At 42.9% G+C, this 23,839-nt stretch overlaps 1 protein-coding gene across 7 annotated transcripts in view; it reads right to left on the reverse strand.

The window, feature by feature from the left end:
* TMEM86A (transmembrane protein 86A) overlaps nt 1-23,839 on the reverse strand; it is a 41,330-nt gene that overhangs the window by 13,192 nt on the left and 4,299 nt on the right. For all 7 annotated transcript variants that reach the window (XM_083588840.1, XM_083588838.1, XM_083588841.1 and 4 more), the window contains exon 2: nt 1,723-1,987. In XM_083588840.1, coding sequence (XP_083444966.1) covers nt 1,723-1,987 — 265 coding nt within the window. The remainder of the gene's footprint in view (nt 1-1,722; nt 1,988-23,839) is intronic.

Here is a 23,839-nt window from a genome sequence, read left to right on the forward strand (position 1 = left end):
GGAAACATCAGGGCTCCAACGAGAGAGAAGGTGGAGTCAGACAGAAGGTAGCTCCTGCTTCTTCAGGGGCACAAGGGAACCTATGTGGCTTTTTTATTTTTCTGGCAATAAATTTCTCCCCGTCCAATACATCCACACTGTCAAAGTTTCACTAATGCTGCTTTTAAAGGTGTGATTCCTCCATTTGCAAAAAGCTAAATGTGCTAATCTAGATTTAGAGGCATGGGTTTATACACTAGGCTGGAGGCAGGCAATGGCTTTGATTTTAAAAAATATAGTATGATTGAACTATCATCACCGCTGTTGTCTCTGGACAGAATGAGATAATCTACTTCTTTGTAGCTCTTCTTCTCTCCCCCATAATCTCTAGTGAAACTCACCAGAGATTATCACCAGACTAAGAATTTCCTGGTTTAGTGATTAGAATGTTGGACTAGAACCGGGAAGAACCAGGTTCAAATCCTCACTAAGTCACGAAACTCACAGGGTGACCCCGTCACCATCTCTCAGCTTCACCTACCTCACAGAGATGAGAACAGAATGGGAGGGGGAATCAAGCATAGCATCTTGAGCTTCCTGGAGAAAATACGGTATTTAATTGTAATAAACACACAAATGAATTCCCCTCCAGCATCAGAGCATATGGCAAAACTCACTGTGATTATATTGCATCGGCAATGACTTATATTAGACAGTATAAGGAGAGGGGGAGAACGAAACCTGAGGAATGTCATTTTTAGGGGCTGCCCTGGAACTTCAGCAATGTCTAGACTGGCCCTCTGTGCACACCATTTGTAGATTTGTAAATCTGTTGTATGACCTTCTTTAAACTATTGCTCAGCCTAAGGCATGTTGCTATTATTCAGAGTAATGGGTTGCATGAGATAATCAAATAAAACAGGCTAAAAGTGATGTCTAAGAAGTGTGGAACATATTGACCCATGACAGGGCCTTCTCGGTGGTGGCTTGCCATTTGTGCAATGCGCCTCCTGATGAGGTGCATCTGAAACCTCATTAACAACATTCAGGGGGAAATTAAAACATTCCAGGCATTTGATAGCTAAAAGACGCTGATCCTAGCAACCTTGAAATAATTAGCTGTGAGGATGTGCGATTACCTTTAGATGTTCTTAATGTTTTTAGATGGTTTTAAACATTCTAAATGTGCTTTTATTTTATTTTTAATTGCTTTGTGTTTATATTTTGGTGTTTGCCATCCTGGGCTCCTTTGAGAGGAAGGGCAGGAGAGAAATTTAAATCAGCATATTAATAATATTCATGAAAAGAAATAATTATTGTACACTAAGGTATTGAAATATAGACCGATAGCCAGCCAGCCCTATATGTGTGTTAAAATATCTTTTAACTTATTATTTTTTAACTTATTTATTTTAACTTATTATTATTATTATTATTATTATTATTATTATTACTATTACTATTCCCCACCCATCTGACTGGGTTGCACCAGCAAAGATATGTAAATTTGCCTCATAGTGTATGAAGATCATGGCTATATTACTTCAGCCACCTAACCCCAACAAGAGAAATGACAGACTTTTCTGGTGCTGATTCCTGCATTTCCAGCTATGTGCTAAAGCTCCAGTGCAGGAGCACACATGGGCAGATATCTGTATTACTTCCACGCTTCATCATTGACAGTACATGACACGTGCTCCAGAAGCTTAGTTGCCCAGGCCCACACACTGGTGCCCCACTGACCGTGAACGAAGTAGCCTTGCTCTTGCCAGATGAGGAAAGCATCTCCTATAGATGAGAATATCAAACCGGCAAGGATTCTGCAGGCGCTGCGATGGGCCGTCAGGAAATTGATCCCGTGCGCCAGCAGGAAAACCCACAAGCAGAAGATGGGCAGACACTTGATGAGGGCACTGAACCAGGAGGGGCTGGAGGTGGGCAGCCAGAGGACGAAATAGACGCAAGTGGCTTTGAAGAAGGGGACGAGTTTCGGGCCTTCACTCTTCACCTGGGGTGGGGAAAGACATACACACACACAAGATGATGAGCTGTGAGTTTGTTTGCTTAAAAAAACCCCAACCACCTGAAATCCATCAAATCATTCCGCAGAGACTACACAGAGCCTGTAAACATTGCCAAATTGCTCCCCTCGCTGCTTCCCTTTCGTTCAAGATTCCTGCTGACCAGCAGCAATTCCAAGAACAAAGGCTTCTTGAACTTTACCATAGTTCTTTTTCCCCCATTGTCATCAGCTGCACAGTCTCCAAACCGCTCCATGCCAAAAATAAGGGCTTAAGAGATTTCGTTCATTCCCTGTAAAGTACAAAAGCCCTGGAAATCAATCTTATTCATTAAAGTGACTTTAAAGAATAATGCTGCTTAGGGCCATTTCTAATGTTGCCCCAGCCCTGCCCTTATGGAAGACCCAGTGCAATTTTTGAAGATTTCACACACCCATTCTGCTGCATGCATATGTTGGGAGCTGCTGCCATTTGCGCTTTCCCAGTGGTGATGCATGCCGTCGAGGGGCCACAGGTGATTCTCAGAGCATGCAATGCACATTCAAAGAATCATAGCGTCGGAAGGGACCGTGACAGCCATTCTAGTCCAACCCCTTACAATGCAGGAATCTTTTCCCCAGCATGGGGCTCAAAACTAGGACCCTGAGATTTAAAATCTCATGCCCTACTGACGGAGCTATGCTCATTCAAAAGATTCCAGGCCAAGTTCAAGGTCGAGTGCTAGTTTTTAGCTTGGCCTCAATCTTAGTCAATAAACATAAGTCTGCATACATTTAAATGACTCAAAACACTCAAATAAGGTTTTGGCTTTCAGGTGGCAACTATATCACTGTAACATGCTGTGGCGATCACACAGGGTCCCCGGACATTTGACGGTCTATTGATCCCTGCGCCACCACTGTGATTGCTTCTCCACTGCCACCAACCTGTTTCTCTTGGGTACACACAGAGTCCAGACAGTTGTTAACATTAAATCAAATAAGCAAGTTTATTTTATAAGCATTAACAAGGTTATGGTTTCAGATAATTTTTCTTGTCAGTTTCTTAATCTTAGTTTCTTTACCGGCCTATACCTTCCTAATAACTTCTAACTGATAATCCCAACTGTCTATCTGTTTCCTCCTAACAGGTTCTCTCACTCTCTCACATCAAAACTAGACCAACCCACAGACTTAGCCTCCATCTTCCTTCTCCAACTCCCAACTGACTCCCAACAACTCCAACTCTAACTCTAACTCCTCCCCTTGGGTTCCCACTGGCCAATCACTTCACACTCATTTAACCCTTTCCTTATGACCCACCTAGAAGGGCAAACGACACACATGCTATTCAAATCCTGGGATCATTCTGTCCAAGTCCCAATGCAACAAATGAAGGCTGCAGACCACAGGAGCTTGGCAGATGCCATCCCAAAGCTTTCAGAAATAACATTAAACATGCTGCCCAGGACCATATTTAATCTCATATTGTATTAGCCCATTATATTTTGCTTCTTAGCTGTCAGCCTCACTACCAACTTCAACTCCAACCTTCTGTACCTAGTGAGTGGGATTAATTTTCGAGAAAGCACACAGAGAATCAGACTTAATTTGCTTACATGGGGCACACCCACAAAATGGTTTTTCTATCAGCCCCACACTGGGCAGGAGCCAATTCAATGTTGAGAGAGAGCATGTGGCCCAGGCTTTATGGACTGAAAACAATTGCTTTCCAGGAAAAGCTGCCATAAATATCACATGGAGGAAAAAGTTTGAACTGGACAAAGCTCCCTGTGAAAAGCAACAGAGCTCTGGGAATTTCTCACCTTTCCCATGCATCTGCTTAAATAAGCACAAGCTTGACATGACAAAAGCAATATGTTTCATTTCATTTATTTATTATATTTATATATCCCTCCCTTCATCCAAGGATCATATGTCCTGGTGAGCAACCTGGCTGCCAAATTCTTTATCAGCCGAAGTTTCCGAAACATCTTCAGAGGCAGCCCCACATATTTACAGTAATCTAACCTATATTTTAAATGGCACTTAAATACCCACTAAAATTCAATGTTGGACACGCCCCCCAGCAGTGGTAACTATTGTCATTCAAGGGTGGGTTATTGGCAAAGGTTTAACTGACCAGCTCTTTTCAGTGTGGTGGGAGATCCTTGGGTTCAATGAAACAACACAGCTATTGAGATGAGATACAATGCAGTTTTTTGTCTCATGTTTGAGCTGCAGGTGCAAATTGGCAATGTCTCACTGGCACAAGATCCAGTTCAGAGACAATGGCCTCAGTTCCCGTGTCACTCTATGGTTTTTTAAATGTGTTAGTAGGAGGGAGTTAACGGTTTGTCCACAGACAGCTTTCTGGGTCATGTGGCCAGCATGACTGAACCGCTTCTGGCGCAACAGAACACCATGACAGAAACCAGAGCGCATGGAAATGGCGTTTACCTGCCTGCTGCAGCAGTACCTATCTACTTTATCTACTGGCATTGGCATGCTTTCGAACTGCTAGGTTGGCAGGAGCTGGGACAGAGCAACGGGAGCTCACCCCGTCGCGGGGATTCGAACCACCAACCTTCTGATCGGCAAGCCCAAGAGGCTCACTGGTTTAGACCATGGTGCCACCTGCACCCCACTATTCAGAAGAATACTACCTCTGACAATAGAGGCAGAGCACTGGCCAGCAGCCACGTATAGCCTTATTCTCCATAATTTTGTCTAATCCTCTTCTAAACCATCCAAGTTGTTGCCATTACTGCCTCCTGTGAGTACAAATTCCACAGTTTAACTAGGCCCTGTGTGAAGAAATATTCATTTTGTCTGTTCTGACTCTTCAGACATTCAGCTTCATCAGATATCCCTGAGCTAAAACGACTCTCTGCCCACTTTCTCAATAATATGCATGCATAACTTTACACACTTCACTGCTCTTCTGTAAACCTGTATGACGGTACGGTATGACTGTACAGTGGTACCTCAGGTTACATACACTTCCGGTTACATTCTCCGCTAACCCAGAAATAGTGCTTCAGGTTAAGTACTTTGCTTCAGGATGAGAACAGAAATCGTGCTCCGGCGGCGCGGCAGCAGCAGCAGGAGGCCCCATTAGCTAAAGTGGTGCTTCAGGTTAAGAACAGTTTCAGGTTAAGAACAGACCTCCAGAACGAATTAAGTACTTAACCCGAAGTACCACTGTACTCCTCTCCAAAGAGCAATCTGTAACATCCTCCCTTTAACTTCTCTGTCACTGAGAACAAGGACAGACATCAAAACTTGCAGAGGATTTGATAATCTGAGGTAACTTTCCCCAGAACAACATTGCCAAAAGACGGGTGGGTTTTTTGGTTGTTGTTTTTTTAATGTCCTGTTGGACTGTGTACAAATTTCATTTGAAGTCTTCCAGTCAGTTAGATGAGGTCACAAGTCATCCCTCCCTTACCTCCGAGATCTGTTCGTGCTCACAGCCTACAACTAGCTCTACGGTTACCTCCTGGTTCTGCAAAAATAAAAGACTTTTGCAACACTTCAAAGCCTCCCTCCTCAGCTGACTGGAGCGGCAGAGTTGGCAGCCAGTAAGGCTTGACTTTTTAAAGAGCAAACAATGGTCATTTGCCAGAAGAATATAATTAAACCCTTGGCAATTGGCCTTGAGATTCTGGACTTGAATGTATTAGTGCTTTAGTTTATTTGGCACTGGCCGGGGAGGGGGGGGGCTGGTACTGCAGTGGAGGTGCAGAGAAAGGGAAAGGGAATTAATCAAAGTGGCATTAAAAAGGGGTGGCTGCCTATCAAAGGGAGAGAGAAATTCCTTTGTAGCTGTGCACTGCAATAAGTCTTTGCACCCAGATGCTTTAATGAAAAGACTATTGAAAAAATATTATGAAGCAGGGTATTATTTAAATAGCTGGATATCATTATGAGGGGATTCTGCGGTTTAAAGAGGCACTTGTTTAGGAAAGGTGGGAGCTTTTATTGCTCTTGGAACTTAGTCCCTATGGAGGACTAGGAGATAAGTGAACTATCAGTAGTGATGCAATGGGTGGGATGCAGCCACCCCACCCCTAGTGCCAGGATTGCTGCTGCTTATCTGAGTGGGGCTGTGGCAGAGCAGCAGTGAGTCCTATATTGGCTCCCAGTATGTTTCTGAGCACAATTCAAAGTGTTGGTGCTGACCTTTAAAGCCCTAAACAGCCTCGGCCCAGTATACCTGAAGGAGCATCTCCACCCCCATCGTTCAGCCTGGACACTGAGGTCCTCCTCCGAGGATCTTCTGCTTGTCCCCTCACTGTGAGAAGCAAAGCTACAGGGAACCAGGCAGAGGGCCTTCTCAGTAGTGGCACCCGCCCTGTGGAATGCCCTCCCATCAGATGCGAAGGAAATAAACAACTATCTGACTTTTAGAAGACATCTGACATCCCTGTTTAGGGATGTTTTTAATGACTGATGTTTTATCGTGTTTTTAATATTTTGTTGGGAGCCGCCCAGAGCAGCTGGGGAAACCTGGCCAGATGGGCGGGGTATACATAATATATTGTTATTATAATTATGAGGTCAGCACTGCTGTTAATGCAATTTGTGTAAAACTGGTGATCTGGATACTGCCTTAACTGCATGGTGCTATCGACTCAGAAATAAGTTCAATGAGATTTATTTCCAGATAAGTCACTATAAAGCAAATATGAACTGTGCAAAATCATGCACACAATTAACTGTCAACGCTATTATCCAAAATCTCCAGCATTTTCCTACTAAGAATGGTCATTGTCTGTCATAAGAAGGAAGAGAAAATTCTAATGCTCTAACACAGAACCTGCTATAACCTACTCCTTAGCAAGTTGTGCAGGTTAAGGATATCCCTGCAACGAGCCTTATTTTTTTATATATTTCTGTATAACAGCAACAACCAAATGTTGTCTCTGTCTAGCTGTCCATCTGGATTCTAAAAAAAGATTTGCATTGATTGAGGAAACCACTTAAAATGCAGGAAAGATCATGACCACAATTGCAGAGGACCTTTATGCAACAATAAAGGCAGATTTCAACTCATCATACAACTTAGATATAATTAGGAACAAGGGAGAAATTTGATGTTGTTTGCATTTTAATGAGAAACTACCCAATTTAGACTTTGCGAACCAAGAGACAAATCAAAACACAACCATCCTTCAAAGTTTGCAGGCCTTCTCACAATGAAGTTTTCCAACCAGAAAATGTGTTCAAAACTGTATATATTAGGGGATTTGTGCGTAAAAAGACATATGTTAGTGAAAATAACACAAAATTTGAGGGGAAATTGTTTGCAAAAATGTATATATAAGAAGAAATTAGAATACTGATTGATTTTTAGTGTTGCTTTTATTTTTTAAAAAAGCAAATTGCTGCAGAACTGCATTAAAACTTGAAAAAAATAGAAACTGGGGGGAAACCCAAATTGACTGATTCATCTATCCCTACAGATCATCTCAAAATATTTAACAACCCAGATAACAAAATTATGCCCTGCCACTTGTTTAGTCACTATGTCATAGATGCAACTACGGATGGATGGGCTTCAGGTGTTGCTTAGCTTGAATTAGCATTAAAATCCTGATTTCATGGCTGGTGATGATGTAGGAAGCAACATGAAAAGAGACAAAAACCTAACTCATTCTCTTCCTGAGATCCAATTTCCCTGCACTAAATGTGGGCATGTTCTAGTTATTAATCTGATCATGTACTGTTATGCAAGCAAAAGTGTTTCTCACAGGAAGTTAATCACACCAGTGAGATATGAACAGGATGAGGGATAAATGCCTTTGCTGCCTAGCATTCCTTAGGGCATCATCAGGATGGAAGATAATATGGTATCAACATAACTATATCTGCGCTTAGCAATACCTTTTGAAATTATTACGAGGCAAGGAGAGTACCATAACAAGTTAGCATACTATCATTTCCTATTTGTGCGCAGTCTGTTCTGCTCAGACCCAGCCCTACCAATTAAGCAAGCCAAGTAGGGTAGACTGTTTTGCATTGCCAAAAAAGAGGGGTTGCATCACCCAAAAACAAGAAAAAGAGGGTGCTAATTTGTATGAAGTTTGCAGATGGGCAGGGTACAAATAATAAATTGTTGTTGTAATTTGGGGCATGCTTTTAGACATGTAGGGAAAATAGCATAATTAAATTACATGTAGAAATAATTAGCATAATTAACCACACCTCACCATGGCGTGGAAGGCACCACCAGGATAATTGTGTGGATGCTCAGTCTGCTGACTGAGTGCTGCCAGATGTTGATGGGCAACAAACACCACTATTGCCTCATTACGTGAAGCACCTTTGGAACACCACAACACACACGTAAATAGCTGTAAAGTAACATAACATGATATGTAATAAAACTGTAATTTTAATCATCATATCAAAAAGCACAGTTCCTGATGGCAATATGTACTGGTATCGTAACGTTCAAGGATTGTCAAGTCCAAAGATTACAATGCACAGTTCCTGTTGGCAATGCCATTTCATGCTGATATCTTCCTTCTGCATCATCCTACATCTTAAATGTGCAACAAGCGAAACTACCTTCTGCATCGTCCTATGTCTGAAAGTGTGACAAACAAACAAATTAGTAACAAAAGGCAGCTAATGGTAGAATAGTTCTCAGGATACACCCTTGTGTACAACTGTGCATTGTAGTCTTTGGACTTGACATTCCTTGGACTTTACAATACCAATACATATAGAAGATATGATATGTTGCCATCAGGAACTGTGCTTTTTGTTATGACGATTAAAATTACAGTTTTATTACATATCATATCATGTTATGTTACTTTGCAGCTAGTTACGTGTGTGTTGTGTTCGAAAGCTGTTGATGGGCAGCTTCAAGGCTCTCCATCTTGTTTTTTTATGGTTCCTTATCTTTGAAACTTTTATATGCCTGTTGTTTTAGTCCATGGAGTTTTCTTGGCAGGGATACTGGAGTGGCTTGCCAGTTCCTGCTCCAGGTGGATCACATTTAGTCAAAGCATGCTGGAGGAGACTCTTGAGAGTCCCATAGACTGCAAGAAGATCAAACCTATCCATTCTTAAGGAAATCAGCCCTGAGTGCTCATTGGAAGGACAGATCCTGAAGCTGGGGCTCCAATACTTTGGCCGCCTCATGAGAAGAGACGACTCCCTGGTGTTTCCTGATGTTGGGAAAGATTGAGGGCACAAGGAGAAAGGGACGACAGAGGACGAGATGGTTGGACAGTGTTCTCGAAGCTACCAACATGAGTTTGACCAAACTGTGGGAGGCAGTGGAAGACAGGAGTGCCTGGCGTGCTCTGGTCCATGGGGTCACGAAGAGTTGGACACAACTAAATGACTAAACAACAACAAATCTTTGAAACAGACTGAGCAGTTAGCCCTTCAAATAGAGGACTGTCCTCTGTAAAGTAGGCCACACACCATCACCTCAAAGCTGAGGCAGCCCATGAACAGCAGCTTGTTCATTATTTACCACAGCATTATTATATCTTTGCCACATTTTTATTTTCTGCCCCAGGCACCAAAACTTATTGAGCCACCTCCAGTGTCCTTTTTCCCAGAAAACCAAGCTAGCACAGAAAAGTTCTAATGCGAAAGGAAGACTCTGGGACTGAGACCTAATGAAGACTTTCAAGCTTCACAGCACATATTCTCCAGAGACGGTTCATTATTTATATCACAATCTCCTGTGAAAAGAACACAGATTGTACATTACCAAAGGGAAAAAAGGAAAAGGCACTGTTTTATCAGGTTTCATGACATTCTAAATTTTGCCTTGCTGAGACTAGCAGGCTGAAGGAATGGGTAATGAGATACAGAGATTCAAGGCCGCAGCTTCAATTAGTCAGATATTGAACTTTTGTGGTGGGGAGCAACCGGAGGGGTAATGAGGTGGAGGACGAATATGATCTCTATGCCCTTGAAGAGCACAGGCCATGTCAAAACCGCAATATATATCAGGTTGACTGTTTCTTGCACCAGTGCATAATATGACACATGATCAAATTTGGCATCCAAAGAATCTCAGAGTTGCCATTAAGTTATGCCTAAAGCCAAATTAAAGCAGAGTGGTGCTGCGGGGGCAGCTCAGGAGTAACAGCAGGCAGTGGTGTGATAAGGCCTCTGCAGAAAGCTCTGACTCAGCCTTTGAACAAGCTCCGACACCAAGAGGTGTCAGTCTTAAAATATATGTAACAAATAGATATATTTAACAGTGCATCGGCAATCCTCGCGTGAAGGGTTCATTGGCAGACTTTATGCCAAACTGAATAATGCAGAAGACGGGCTGAATAGAAGCACAACTTTTTTGGCACAGGATATTATATAAATATAGTCAGCTGGATACAAAAACACCCTGAGTATGGCATCTCTCGGAACTACAGCTAAAAATTCAAGAACATTTTGCACTGGATGAGCAGGAAAATGAGTTGTGGAAAAGTGACCATGATTCTTGTCTGTGTGGAGATACCAGGATTGTGTACAGACCATTATTATAGAGGAGGGACAATCAATGCACAGAGGCAGTGCATCCCGTTTCACCGCATAAGGCAAAATGGAAAGTGCCACACTGGGAGAGCCAGTGTGGTGTAGTGGTTAAGAGCAATAGTCTCGTAATCTGGGGAACCGGGTTCGCGTCTCCGCTCCTCCACATGCAGCTGCTGGGTGACCTTGGGCCAGTCACACTTCTCTGAAGTCTCTCAGCCCCACTCACCTCACAGAATGTTTGTTGTGGGGGAAGAAGGGAAAGGAGAATGTTAGCTGCTTTGAGACTCCTCTGGGTAGTGATAAAGCGGGATATCAAATCCAAACTCTTCTTCTCTTCTTCTTCTTTGCCTGCCCTGCCACTCCTGCCGCTGGTGCCATACCTGCTACTGCCAACACTGCTTTCCACTCCCCCTGCTGCCTCTGCCATGGACAGAGAAGCAGCGGCAGTATCAGCGACAATTCCAGGCATGAAATCTCTCATGCTTGAGCAATTTCGGGCACGATTTCAACCAATACCGGCACCCCTTCTGCAGAGGCGTTGGGGTGCCCGCGAAGCTGCCATATTGGGGGCTGCCACCGCTGAGGCAGCCTCCTCAAATTTGCCTACTGGATGAGCTGACTCTGCCAATGTGATGTCCTTCAGGTGTTGTTGAACGACATATCCCATCGGTTCCAGCCAGCTACATGCCCTTCATGAAACAGCAGCAGCTCTATGAGAAAACCGGCTCTGCAGGAAAACCAGAAAGGTGAAGCGGCAAATTCAATATTAAAGGGAACATGTTGGTTGTTCCTCCTCCAACTACTTTCATTAGGCCGAAACACAGGTTGCTTATATCTGTGGGTCAGTTTCCTCACAACAGAATGGTTGACCCAGTAAATATGACTTTAAATAATTTCATTAAGCAAAATGATCAACAGCCTTCTGTCTACTGGGTGTAAACATATCAAAATATACCAATTATCTTATTAACCTGCCTACACACTGTGAACATAAAAACAACCACCTCCTTAATCTCCTTGTGTCCCTGGGTTTCGTATCACACTCTGGAGCATTAACAACTGGGCTGAGAAAAGTTTCGGGGAAGAGCTACTTATGCAACAAGGGTACCAGCTTTGGCCTTTGCGAAATTTTCTTCTACCTGTCTGTGAAGTAGAGAGGCAAGTGAGGGCTTGATAATTGGGTGGGTTCAACTGCTGGGTCAAGACCCACTAGTAGGCTGTGGCCTGATCCAAGTTGAGTTGCAAAAGGAGCACCACCACCACGCAAATGGGTCCCCAGGTGCACATTTAGGTTAAAAGTGGATCCTGGGTCTGAAGAGGTTGAAGGAACCTACCCTGTATAATGGTGTCCACACCACATAAAGTGTTAGTGAGACAAATGATTCCTTGAGTTGTTAAAAAGAAGAGGTTGTCCTCAAAATTCCTTATTCTCTCTCACATCTTTCTTGATTAACTCTTACATCATGAAACTCCAAGACGCCTGGAATTAATTAGTGGTAAATAATCAGACACCTATTTCCTTGAACATGCTACAACTAACCCAAGAAAAATGTCTTGTGAACTGCTCACTCCATCCTGATGCACTCTTCTTAATAGGTCAGCTGCCAGATCTGTCACAGCAGGTCCTAGCTGATCAAGATGAGAAATTAGTCCAGCAACAAATTATCCACTTCACTAGCCACAGCCTAGTCTGTCCCAGATTCATTCCCAAACATCACATCCCCTCTCAAATTTCAGTAACAGTGAACCCTTAGTCATGGGTTGTGTTGGATGGTTTTGAATGCTCATTCTCACAGAGTATGCACCTTGGTCCTTTGCAAATATTATGTCCTCCAAGAAGTCCCAAATACACATGAGAAGTGCTTCCATTAGCACACTGCTGATCAGGAGTTCTCCTCCTATCACGCATTACAAGCTACTCTAGAGGATCTCCTGAACTTCAAAAGCACTTCTATCCAGAAATATGGAGGTCTAGAGAAGACCCTGATTCTGGCTTATTACTATTAACAACATAGTGTTCTACAGGCTCTTGGTAACAGAAACCAGCATCTTGCCCCCAAAGCTCTTGCCCTCTAAATTTTGATGAGGAAGAAGGGCAACGAGGTGGAAGGAAGGAGGACAACAAGGGACAGATGTGAAGTAAAAGCAATCCCGTGTGTTATTTCGGCTGGAGATCAGGAGTGACTCCAGACAGACAGCTTCCTATATGGTAAAGATGCCAAAATTCACCAGGCATGAGAATGATCAGTAAAGAACATTTACACCATATGGGTAGTAATACAGATAAGTGAGCAACCATACCTTACCACACAATAAAACTGCTTGTGTACATTCACCGAAGGAGTGAAGGTTAACATCAGGATCAATGGGGGTTTCCAAGGTGATCTAGGAGAGCCATTATTAACAGACTGCAAATTGATTTTTGCTTCCGATAGCTCCAGCATGCATGAAAACTGCATAAGACCATAAAAACTAAAAATAGCAACCCTACTCTGTTGCAAACAGGAAATGATGGTTCTGTTTAAGATTCCAGCCAGGCTCCTTTCCCTTGGAGAAGACACGAGTCTATTATCTCTGTGAATTGCCTGGAGGGGCTTCTGCAAACCTGCTCAAATAGCTGTTTCAGAGCACTGCTACAGGCCAAATGAAAAGTGGTATAGAAATTTATCTAATAAATAAACTCTCAAGCCATGTGTACACTTGTCAACAAGCAAAAATCAGTAATGACCAAGGCTTCAGTCCTTGGAGAAGACATGAGTCTATTATCTCTGCAAATTGCCTGGAGGGGCTTCTACGTAATTCAGCAGAAGTCAGTTCTAAGTAAACATTAACACTCCACTGAAAACAGAGAGGGTTCAGTTTGGTGCAACTATCTTTTGGCAATGGGTTCAATGGGACTTAGCTAAGGTGACTTCCTCCCAGTGGATTGAAGCATTTCAGTATAAACAAACAAATGAACAATTTTATTATTTGTACCACGCCCATTTGACTGTGTTGTGCCAACCACACTAGAACGCTTCCTACAAATATAAAGGCATGATAAAACAAAGAAAAAATAAAGAAAAATAAAACATAAAGGAGTAATAAATGCATTAATTATTGCCCTTGACATAATTTTGCATGGTTTGCTACTAGAACACATAAAGTAGCATGAGTTCTTATGCCAGCCTGCATGCATTATCAGTTTCCTTTCCACTATGCTCAGTGCCAGCAGCTGGGCACTGGTAGAAGTCCTCAGGGGCTCAAAAAGGCCCCTCACTAGAATGACCCAGCCAAACCCCAAGTCATTACCCTTCCCACTGTCTTAGCAGAGGGCGGGTGCAGGTGCTGTTTTTGAATGAGAGCAAAACTCAACTCTCGTCCATGGTGGCTCCCCAGTATTGTAATTTGCCCCAAATGCAATGTGCCTACTTATACATCAGTAACACCTAGCCTACAGATCTATGCCCATGACTAAACAGCTGTCTGGAGACTCACCAGGTAGGGTGGTGAGTACTGTAGTGTTATGGTGATTGCAGCTGAATAAAAAAAAAATTAAATACGGTATCATCGTGGCTATTGGGGACACGAGTGCTGGGCCCACTGACAGCCCCATGCTGAGGGCTGCCAGAAGGTTGGTGATATCCTTGCTTTTCTCCACAGTTTGACCCACAATGCTATTTGTTTCCTAAATATAGATTTGTACTGAGGATGCTCCTTGGCATCTTGATCCTCAGTTTTTAATCCACAAAGCAGAAATAGTTAACTACTCGCTAGCAGAAGCTTTGTGAGAATGAATTAGCAAGCACATTTGAGATTCAAGTCCTCCTATTCAGCTCTAACATGCTCAGTAATAACTTCACACTAGAAGAGTATGACAGACATTTTTGGCATGAATGATATTCTCACAACACTCCCATAGGAAATGCAGCCTAGGAGCCAAAGGAAAGAGATATTGGGGTCATGGTGAATAGTTCAACATGGTGGATAGCTCAGTGAAAACCTCAGTGGTGTGTGTGAAAATGGCTGACTTTGAGGAACACAGGATGGGGTGGAATTTGTTGCCTCCTTATATCCCTACTTCAGAATAAACTTGTGCATGACTGCACTGTAGCTAAGCCAACGCTCCTACTTCAGCTACTTTGATGTCGTGAAACGTCTCACATTCTCCTCAAAATGGTTCTGCAGACCCCAGCCAAGGAGGTGGGCTCCTAGACATTACAGAAGAACATTTCAGTGATGGCCCTGCATTTTCCACTGATGTTTAGTTGTATCTTTAGTGGTGAGAAAAAGCATGACTCAGAGACACTCTCTATGCACCATAGCTGGGTCCTGGCATCAGACTATGCCCTTGCCAATATCTGCTTATTCTCCACGTTCAGAGCAAGCAGCACCTAAAATAAACGCATGACCCTCACATGCTCCATGTTCCAGATATGGAACTGAGACCACAGGGACTCGGTAAAGATTAGACCCAGAAAGACGGAGAAGGGAAACTATAGCAGAGAAGAAAATGGAACGCTGAAAAGATAACCAGGTAAAACATTCCTTCTGCCTTTCCACATTCATAAGGAAAACACAAGGTAATGAATTCATTTAGGCTCTGGTACATTCTTCCAAGAAAATGTCAGAGTTTAATGATACAGGAAGCTGAAAGAAAAGACTATGAAGTACTTCATCTGATTGTGTTTTTCAGTTTAGGAAGATCCCAGTCGCTCTCCCTCCTGCCCTGTGCTATGTTATTTATTCTCTCCCCTCCCCTTCTGTCCTGCATGCTCACAAAAGCACAACAAAAGCAAACAGAATGTTTCAGCTGCAAGGCTACATCGCTCCCAACCATATAGCAATGACGTTCCCATAAAAGATTTACAAGGCACTTCCAAGGATACTTCCTTGATTGCTTAACTCCTATGAGGAAGGGAAACTCGGGACTCAGCCATCTGCTTAAAAAACTTACAGTTATTGTTTATGGAGAAAATGTTTGTTTGGGGAGGGGGAATTTCCCAATACTGTATCTTTCAAGACATAAGCAATGAAGAAAAGAAAAGGAGTATCGTGCCTCTTGTATTTTCATCTCAATGCTGGATAAGTTTGCATCATCTGACAGGTGTTTCTTCTTCAAAGAACCCATCAGTTATGGACCACCACCAATCTCCAAGGCGACTCGTAGCAAGCAAGGTAGACAAAAACGCAATCATCATGCCTACTCCCCCCAGGCCATGTACAATCTTCTTTTAAGTCATTTATTATTTCAATTCATATTCTGCCCTTCTTCATTTCCCCTATCCTAGAGTGAGGCACAGAGTAAAAAACCGAAGCAACCTCATAAAATGATCTGCAGCAATTAAAGCCATCATGAAAACATCACGCAACAGGATAGTGCTACTATTTCAACCCATTGCATTCCAGTGTTTTCCGTGTTTCCCATCCATTACTGCTATATTCATCCCTGATTTTACTTAAAAATAAAGTTGTAGTGCCAGCCTTCCTAGGATGGACTGAAGGTTATCCTTGCAACTGCCCTTTTAATTAGACGTTTCCCCTCTGCCCAGTTCTTTTGAAGTGGGTTCTGCTTCTTAGATTTTTCCCTCCTAAATTGATTTCTTCCTCTTCACCCTCCTGACCAAGGCATTCAGTCACTTCTTGTCCTCTGCTTTGGGTGACTTTAATTACTGGTTTCTTCTTTGGAGTCAATGCAGTTGTTAATTTCTTTTATTTCTAATTTATATTTAATTGTTTCAAACATGTAAGGTGTTAAAACAGTTTCCTTAGGGAATTTATTTTATTTTATTTTATTGGGGGGAAATCTTATTCAGTTGAAACTTTTAATTAGAATTAGAAACCAAAAACAGAGCCATGGGTTTGGTTTGGGTTTTATAAAAGCAGCTTCAGGAAGGAAAAATCTGAAGCAGAAAGGCAGCAGGATTAGGTAGCTGAACCACCATGGGGTTCAGTGTTAGCAAAGTCACTTAAATAATACAGAAGTCCAAAGAAAAAAGAAATCCTTTTAATACTTTACTGAAAAAACAGAACAAAATGGTATATAGTGGTACCTCCGGTTATGAACTTAATTCGTTCTGGAGGTCCGTTCTCAACCCGAAACTGCTCGTAAAATGAGATGCACTTTTGCTAATGGCACCTCCCGCTGCTGCCAGCACGCGACTTCCACTCGCATCCCGGGGCAAAGGTCGCAACCGGGAGCATCTACTTCCGGGTTAGCAGAGCTCATAACCCACAGCGTTCACAAGGGGGATGGTATGTAACATGAGGTTCCACTGTATCATGGGGGGGGGGGATAAACAAAGAGCTTTTGTTTTTCTTACTTTAGGCCTTGTACATAGTAGGGAGACATACAACCAAGCATACAGAGGCAAAACTTCCTCAAAACTACACAGCCAACCAGAGCATGTGCTAGCTCAATGAACATCATGTCACTCTGCCTTGTTACTAAGCAAGTCCTCCACCACCACCCTCTTGGTTAGTTGGCTTACCGATTGTTACTTATTCTGTTAGACAGGTTTGTTAAAGTGAGGTTTTCAAGTAGAGTTTATATACTATTAGTGAGATATAAGAATTATATATCAGAATTAACCCTGAAGTCACACATTGAATGATCTTCCAATATTATAAGCATGTGTTTGAGATCACTTAGAACCCAACTGCTCCACTACTCCAAATTATCTCCTCTCAAAGTTGTTTTCCTTTAAAATTAAAATGACACCAAAAGTGCTGGGGCTCTAATATACAGTTGCACAGGATACACAGTTAGCATGCAAAACCTGAATGACTCCAAGAACCTTTAAGATGTTGTAGGGTTCCAAGACTATGGTTGAGCTGTATCACAAATATCTCTTGTGTCAATTAACTTATAACATACTTTCTACTTTGGTCAATTCCAGGAAGAAAAACAAAGTTCTGTGATTCTGACAAGGGCAATGATGGCTTATCTGCGCTTAAGCAGTTTTGCAGGGCCAAATTAGGTGTGACACAGAAGAGCCATGATTAAGATTTCCTGTGAGCTTGCTTTGTTTGTTTTCTTACTAAATTGCAAACCCATGTGGCTGCTTTGAGGATCAGCAAAGTAGCACTCTCTGGGAGAGGAAGTTTAACCTTTATTTCCCTTGCCCCTTCCCCAGCCTAAGGCTATGTGCACACTATAACACACATCTGAAGTGCATTCTCTCCCCAAGAATTCAGGGCACTGCCATTTGTTAACCAGGGCTGGCCCAAGATATTTTGGCACCTGAGCAGCGAACCACAAAATGGCACTCCCCTTCCTCCCAGGGAAGGAGGAAGGAGTGAAGATCGCCAGGAACAAGGGGTGGGGGATAAATATCTACATCGGGATCTGCCCTGTGGGTCCTGCCATCCAAAGCCTCAGCTTGCCTCATGGGTGGGCTGGCCCAATTGTTAAGGATAGCTGGGAGTTGTAACGCTGTGAGGGGTAAACTACATTACCCAGAATTCTCTGAGGGGAATAATGTGCACTTGAATGTGCTTTAATGATATAGTGTGTAAACAGCCTTAGCAACAGCATTAGTTCCATTAGTTCTGCTGAGGCGGGGAAGGTACAAATGCCATAGTAGTCTCCCCCTAGATCAGCACATGTTTTATATGTGCAAGATCCCAGGCTCCACAACCTTGAGAGCTCCAGGTGAAGAGACTCAGATAGCAGGAGCCAGTGTGGTGTAGTGGTTAGTGTGTCAGACTAGGACCCGGGAGACCAGGGTTCAAATCCCCCCTCAGTCATGAAACTCACTGGATGACCTTAAGCCAGCCACTGCCTAACCTACCTCTCAGGTTTGTTGTGAGGATGAAATGGGGGAGGAAGAGAACCATGTATGCCATCACCTTGAGCTCCTTGGAGAAGGCGGGATGTAAAGGAAATAGAATAAATTAAATTAAATAAGGCTGGGGAAAATCTCTGCCTGAAACCACCGAGAGCTGCTGTGGGTTGGAGTAACTGGGAGTAAAAAAACCAACATTTTTGGCCTTGATGAATGGCCTATGTTCTCACTCAACTCCCTTTACTTAGGGACATCATGTACATGTTCCCATATTCTTCAGAGTATTTTTTCCCTCTTAAGTTAAACTAAGAACCATGGGAGAAGCAGTGTGCTTTGTAACAGGTAGATAAACATCACAAGATGACCTAAACAAGATCACACCTCCTTTCTCAGGCCAACAAACTAGCCATTCCTGTGTGCCACCTATTCCACCACCTTTAGCCATGGATTAACAGGTAGGAAGGCCAGCTCTTTGGTGTCAACACACTGTTGCCCTACTGCAGCAGCAGCAGTGCAGCACTGATACTCTCGTTGCTCTCATGTATTTTTGCAAGCAAAAAACAAATCTGCCCTAGTTACAATCAGCTAAAGCCATGTCCCCTGAATTAGCAGCAGGACAATATGAAGGGACAGTTGTTTTCAGCAAAAGTTCCTTTCACAAAGCGGTTACGCCGGCAGGGTAATCCCTTTTCAGTGCCACTCAGCTGGTGATGAAACCTTAAGGCAGTGCCTACTGAGAAAGGATAGAATTAAGCATCAAATATTCACTAAAAAGATGTTCTCCAGTGTCCTTTGAGTGGTGATGCCTTGCTTTCTGCTTTCTAGCAGAGGGGCCTTTGGGCAGCTTTGTTCCCAATATGTGTCCCAAGGAATTTCTGAAACCCTCTCTCAAAGGAAATCTACTTTCCTTCCATCTTTTTCACTGAAAGGAAATCATCTAAAAAGCAAGCAGCATAATGCACCAAAAACAGATATGGATTTAGTGTCAACACCAATAAAGGCTAGTTGATGGTTTTGAAATCTCTGGGTAGTAATCAATGCCTGATACTTGCAGGGTGCTATGACACCAAAACTCCTCTCACATTTCATCTTCTGTTTGTCACTCAGTGGCCTCATTTGCACATCACATTAAACCTTCGGTCAAATTAACTGTGGTTAAATGTGAATTTGCAGTATTCTGGTGCATTCTGAAACTGAGGGTGCTTTGCTCCTGCCTTGATGCTGAATCACTGCTGGGAAACACAGAATCATAGAATTGTGTAGATGGAGGGTCCCCAAAGGGGCATCTAGTCCAACCCAATGCAGTGGTCTGGCACCGTGTGATATCTGAACCCGGCTCATTATTTCTTTCCCCCAACAAATCATAAGCAGCAAGTCAAGAACAAGGCTTGGTTACTCTTCAGGGTTTGCTTGCAGAGAAACAAGCCCAAATCCCCCCACCCCCGTGGAAGGAAAGTTATGGAGACAAATTACAGTATCTGTTTGTGCTTTAACTTGCACACCTGCCAGAAATAGCCTGCAGATTTTTGTAGCATAAATGAGAGCTCATGAGAGCAGGGATGGGGAACCTGTGGTCTTCCAGATGTTGTCCAACTCCCAACTTCTATCCATCCCAGCTGACATAGTCACTGGTGAGGGATGATGGGGGCTGCAGGTCAACAACATTCAGCCTTGGGTTCTCCATCCCAGCTATAAACAGTTAGAAAGAATATATAGGTTACACTGCAGGATGTATCTTTAGTTATTAATGCCAGGGAGCAATGATCCACATATCCTTCAATTTTGACTGAGTATAGCACAGAAGTAATTAGACTCCATGCTAATCTAATCCTATTTGTAACTGCTATTGCAACAAACCACATGCTTAACAGTGCAATCCAACGCATGCTGACTCAGAAGTATTGAGTCCAGTGGGACTTATTCCCAAGTAGGTATGTAGGATGCGTGGGATGAGTCTCATGACTGGAATGTAGAAATTGAGGAGTATACAACCTGCTCAAAAGGAATAGACCAAACAGAAAGAGGAGTAGCATTATATGTAAAGAATGTATACACTTGTGAAGAGATCTATGACCCAGAGCATGGAAGGCAGATTTGAGAGTATACAGGCAAAAACTGTAAGAGAGGGAACGGATTCCGCTCTGCTTCCAAGGTACGACTCTACATGCAAAAAGGACCTAGGGGTCTTAGTAGACCACAAGCTTAAAATGAGTCAACAGTGTGATGAAGCAACACAAAAAAATCTAATGCTACTCTAGGCTGCATCAACAGAGGTCTATTGTCCAGAGAAAGTGAAGAAATAGTACCGCTTTATTCTGCCTGGACTCCTGTGTTCTGGGTGCCACAATTTAAGATGGATATTGACAAGCTAGAACATGTGCAAAGGAGAGTTATCAATATGTTAATGTGTCTGGAAATTGCGCCTTACGAGAAACAGTTCAGGGACTTGGATATATTTAGCCTGGGAAAGAGAAGACTGAGAGGAGATATTACAGCCATCTTCAAACAGCTAAAGGTTTGTCACATGGAAGAGGGAGCAAGCTTGTTTTCTCTTGCTCCAGAGGGGAGAACCAAAACCAGTGGATTCTAGTTAAAGGAGGCTCCAACTAAACATGAGGAAGAACTTTCTGTTGGTAAGAGCTGTTTGTCAGTAGAACAGACTCCCTTGGAAGGTGGTAGACTGATTCCTTGGGGGGGGGGGCGTTAAGCAGAGGTTGGATGGCCATCTGTCATGGATGCTTTAGCTGAGATTCATGCGTTGCTGGACTAGATGACCCTTGGGATCCCTTCCAGTTCTACAACTCTATGATTCTATGAATAGAATTGCTTCTGGAAAAATCTCTCCCATTGAAATTAGTGGAAATTTAAAGTGTTTAGCTTTTCTGCATTATTAGAAGAATTAAAGCATATGTTATTAAAGGATAAATAAAGGAAATGACATAAATATGCATAAACATCTTATTTTTACAAAATGCATTTCTTCTAATAGCAGAATTGGGCATTTCAAATGCACTGCTAGTCATGAACTGCACAGCCTACGATAATAATAGCCTTTCATGTTGTTGTTGTTTTTTAAAAATACTATAAAGGTACATTCACATTCACATCAATTGTATAAATAACAAGCATGGTGATTTAGGCTCCAAACCCTGCAGTGCTGCTGAATGCTCTGACTGGCTCCTCTAGCCTCTCATGAAAGGAGATACTCTGAGCCAGAAGAATCAGTCTAAGATCTGACTGCAGCATTTAGTGTACAGGGAACCCTCACTAGCGTCTGCTGGGGAAGGAAGGGAACTGTCAGCTTATTGAGAATTAGAGAACACGGAGGACTGAAACTACAGACTCCAAATGTGCAAACACACACACACACACACTTCATTTTAAATAAAATAAAGCTAACTCTTCTCAAAGGACCTTGAAGCTTACTACTTCCTCAGGCATTTTCTGAAACTCCTGCAGTAGATCAAAGGTTTCCATTAAGTGTGCAGCAGAATAGGTGGGAAGGCATGGACATCTCTGAACTTTCTCTTACAATGTAGGAACCCATCAGACAAAGGTTTCTATGATCCTCAGAATGAACAAAATCTGTTTACTTTCATTTGTATGGAGAATCCTGATGACAAACTCTTGCATTCCAGTACTTTACATGCTGTCTATGTGCATTTTTCCGGACTCAACATGTGAATATTTTGTTGTCTTGAAATATCGTTGTATTGTCCAGTGTGGATTAGCAAAGAAGCATTACGGCTTTGGGGGGCCACTGCCCCTTTAGTTGAAAGCTCCCTCTTTCCCCATTTCTTATATAGCTACTTCTGTCCCTGAAATTAGTTGTTCCTGTTCACCAGTATGATGTTGGCATTCCTGCTCTGTACAGGACACACTTTGTAGCCGGTGCTGGATCTGCCATCACATTCTGTTCTGCAGCCGGGAGTTAAGATTGATCTGTAATTTTTGTGGGGGGGTGTTATGAATGCAGTTGTGAAATTGTGAACAGCCAGAAACTTATTGCAGCAGAAGAAACTGCTTTGAAAGAAAGGGGGTGAGGACAACCACGGAGAGTAGCAGAAATAAGCAGGAACTTTGCTGTAACAGAACTTACTTCTGAGTAAACCTATAGTAAGAGGGGGAAGGTATTGCCAGGGTTTTATTTTTTTAGCTATTTTCAAACATTTCTATACACCCAACACTAATAGAAAAAATCATGAACAGCATCATCATCATCATCATCATTTATTACTTATACCCCACCCGTCTGGCCGGGCCTTCCCAGCCGCTCTGGACAGCTCCCAACAGAATATTGAAAACACAGTCAAACATCAAACATTAAAAGATTCCCTAAACAGGGCTGCCTTCAGATGTCTTCTAAAAGTCAGATAGTTGTTTATTTCCTTGACATCTGGTGGGAGGGCGTTCCACAGGGCAGGTGCCACTACCGAGAAGGCCCTCTGCCTGGTTCCCTGTAGCCTTACTTCTTGCAGTGAGGGAACCGCCAGAAGGCCCTCAGTGCTGGACCTCAGTGTTTGGGCTGAACGATGGGGGTAGAGACACTCCTTCAGGTATACTGGACCGAGGCTGTTTAGGGCTTTAAAGGTCAGCACCAATTGTGCTCGGAAACATACTGGGAGCCAATGTAGGTCTCTCAGAATCAGTGTTATATGGTCTCAGCAGCCACTCCCAGTCACCAGTCTAGCTACCACATTCTGGATTAATTGTAGTTTCCGGGCCACCTTCAAAGGTAGCCCCAGTGTAGAGTGCATTGAAGTAGTCCATGTGGGAGATAACCAGAGCATGCACCACTCTGGTGAGACTGACTGGTAGGTAGGATCTCAGCCTGCGTACTAGATGGAGCTGGTAGACAGCTGCCCTGGACACAGAATTGACCTCCAGAATGACTCCCAGGCTGTGCACCTGGTCCTTCAGGGGCACAGTTACCCAATTCAGGACCAGGGAGTCCTCCACACCTGCCCGCCCCCTGTCCCCCAAAAACAGTACTTCTGTCTTGTCAGGATTCAACCTCAATCTGTTAGCTGCATCCATCCTCCAACCGCCTCCAGATACTCACACATAAACTCAACAAGAAAATTACATCCATAAAAAAAACACAATGTATATCACAAATCAGCATGGCTGGATCATCTCTCAGGGAAAGCCAGGCTTAACAGGTGAGTTTTAAGCAGGTATCTAAATGTCAGTGGTGTAGGTACCTGCCTGGTGTGCATTGGAAGGGCAGGTGCCAGCACACTAAAGCCCAAGGTCTGAGATATAAAGAACTATGGCAGGATACAGCACTATCAAGAGTATTTTTATACTATAAAAATAGTATCTCTCCCAAGACTCAAAGTGTGGAAGCAGCCCTGGTCTTCATAAAATGGTACAAGGTCTATCTATCTTTTTTCAAAGTGCCAGAGGTAAGTCCCATTACATTTCAAAGTATCTTAGTTTGGCTAGATTGTTCCAGCAGGGCTTTTCTAAAAAGTTATTTTAACTATCTACTGTCCCTAGAGATATTTGGGGTACTGAGCACAGTTTTCAGACACCTAATAAAAATGAACGATTCAATAAGCCTTCAAGGACTTTTGGACAT

This window comes from Podarcis filfolensis (genome assembly GCF_964270895.1).
Source record: "Podarcis filfolensis genome assembly, chromosome: 1".
Lineage (NCBI taxonomy): Eukaryota > Metazoa > Chordata > Lepidosauria > Squamata > Lacertidae > Podarcis > Podarcis filfolensis.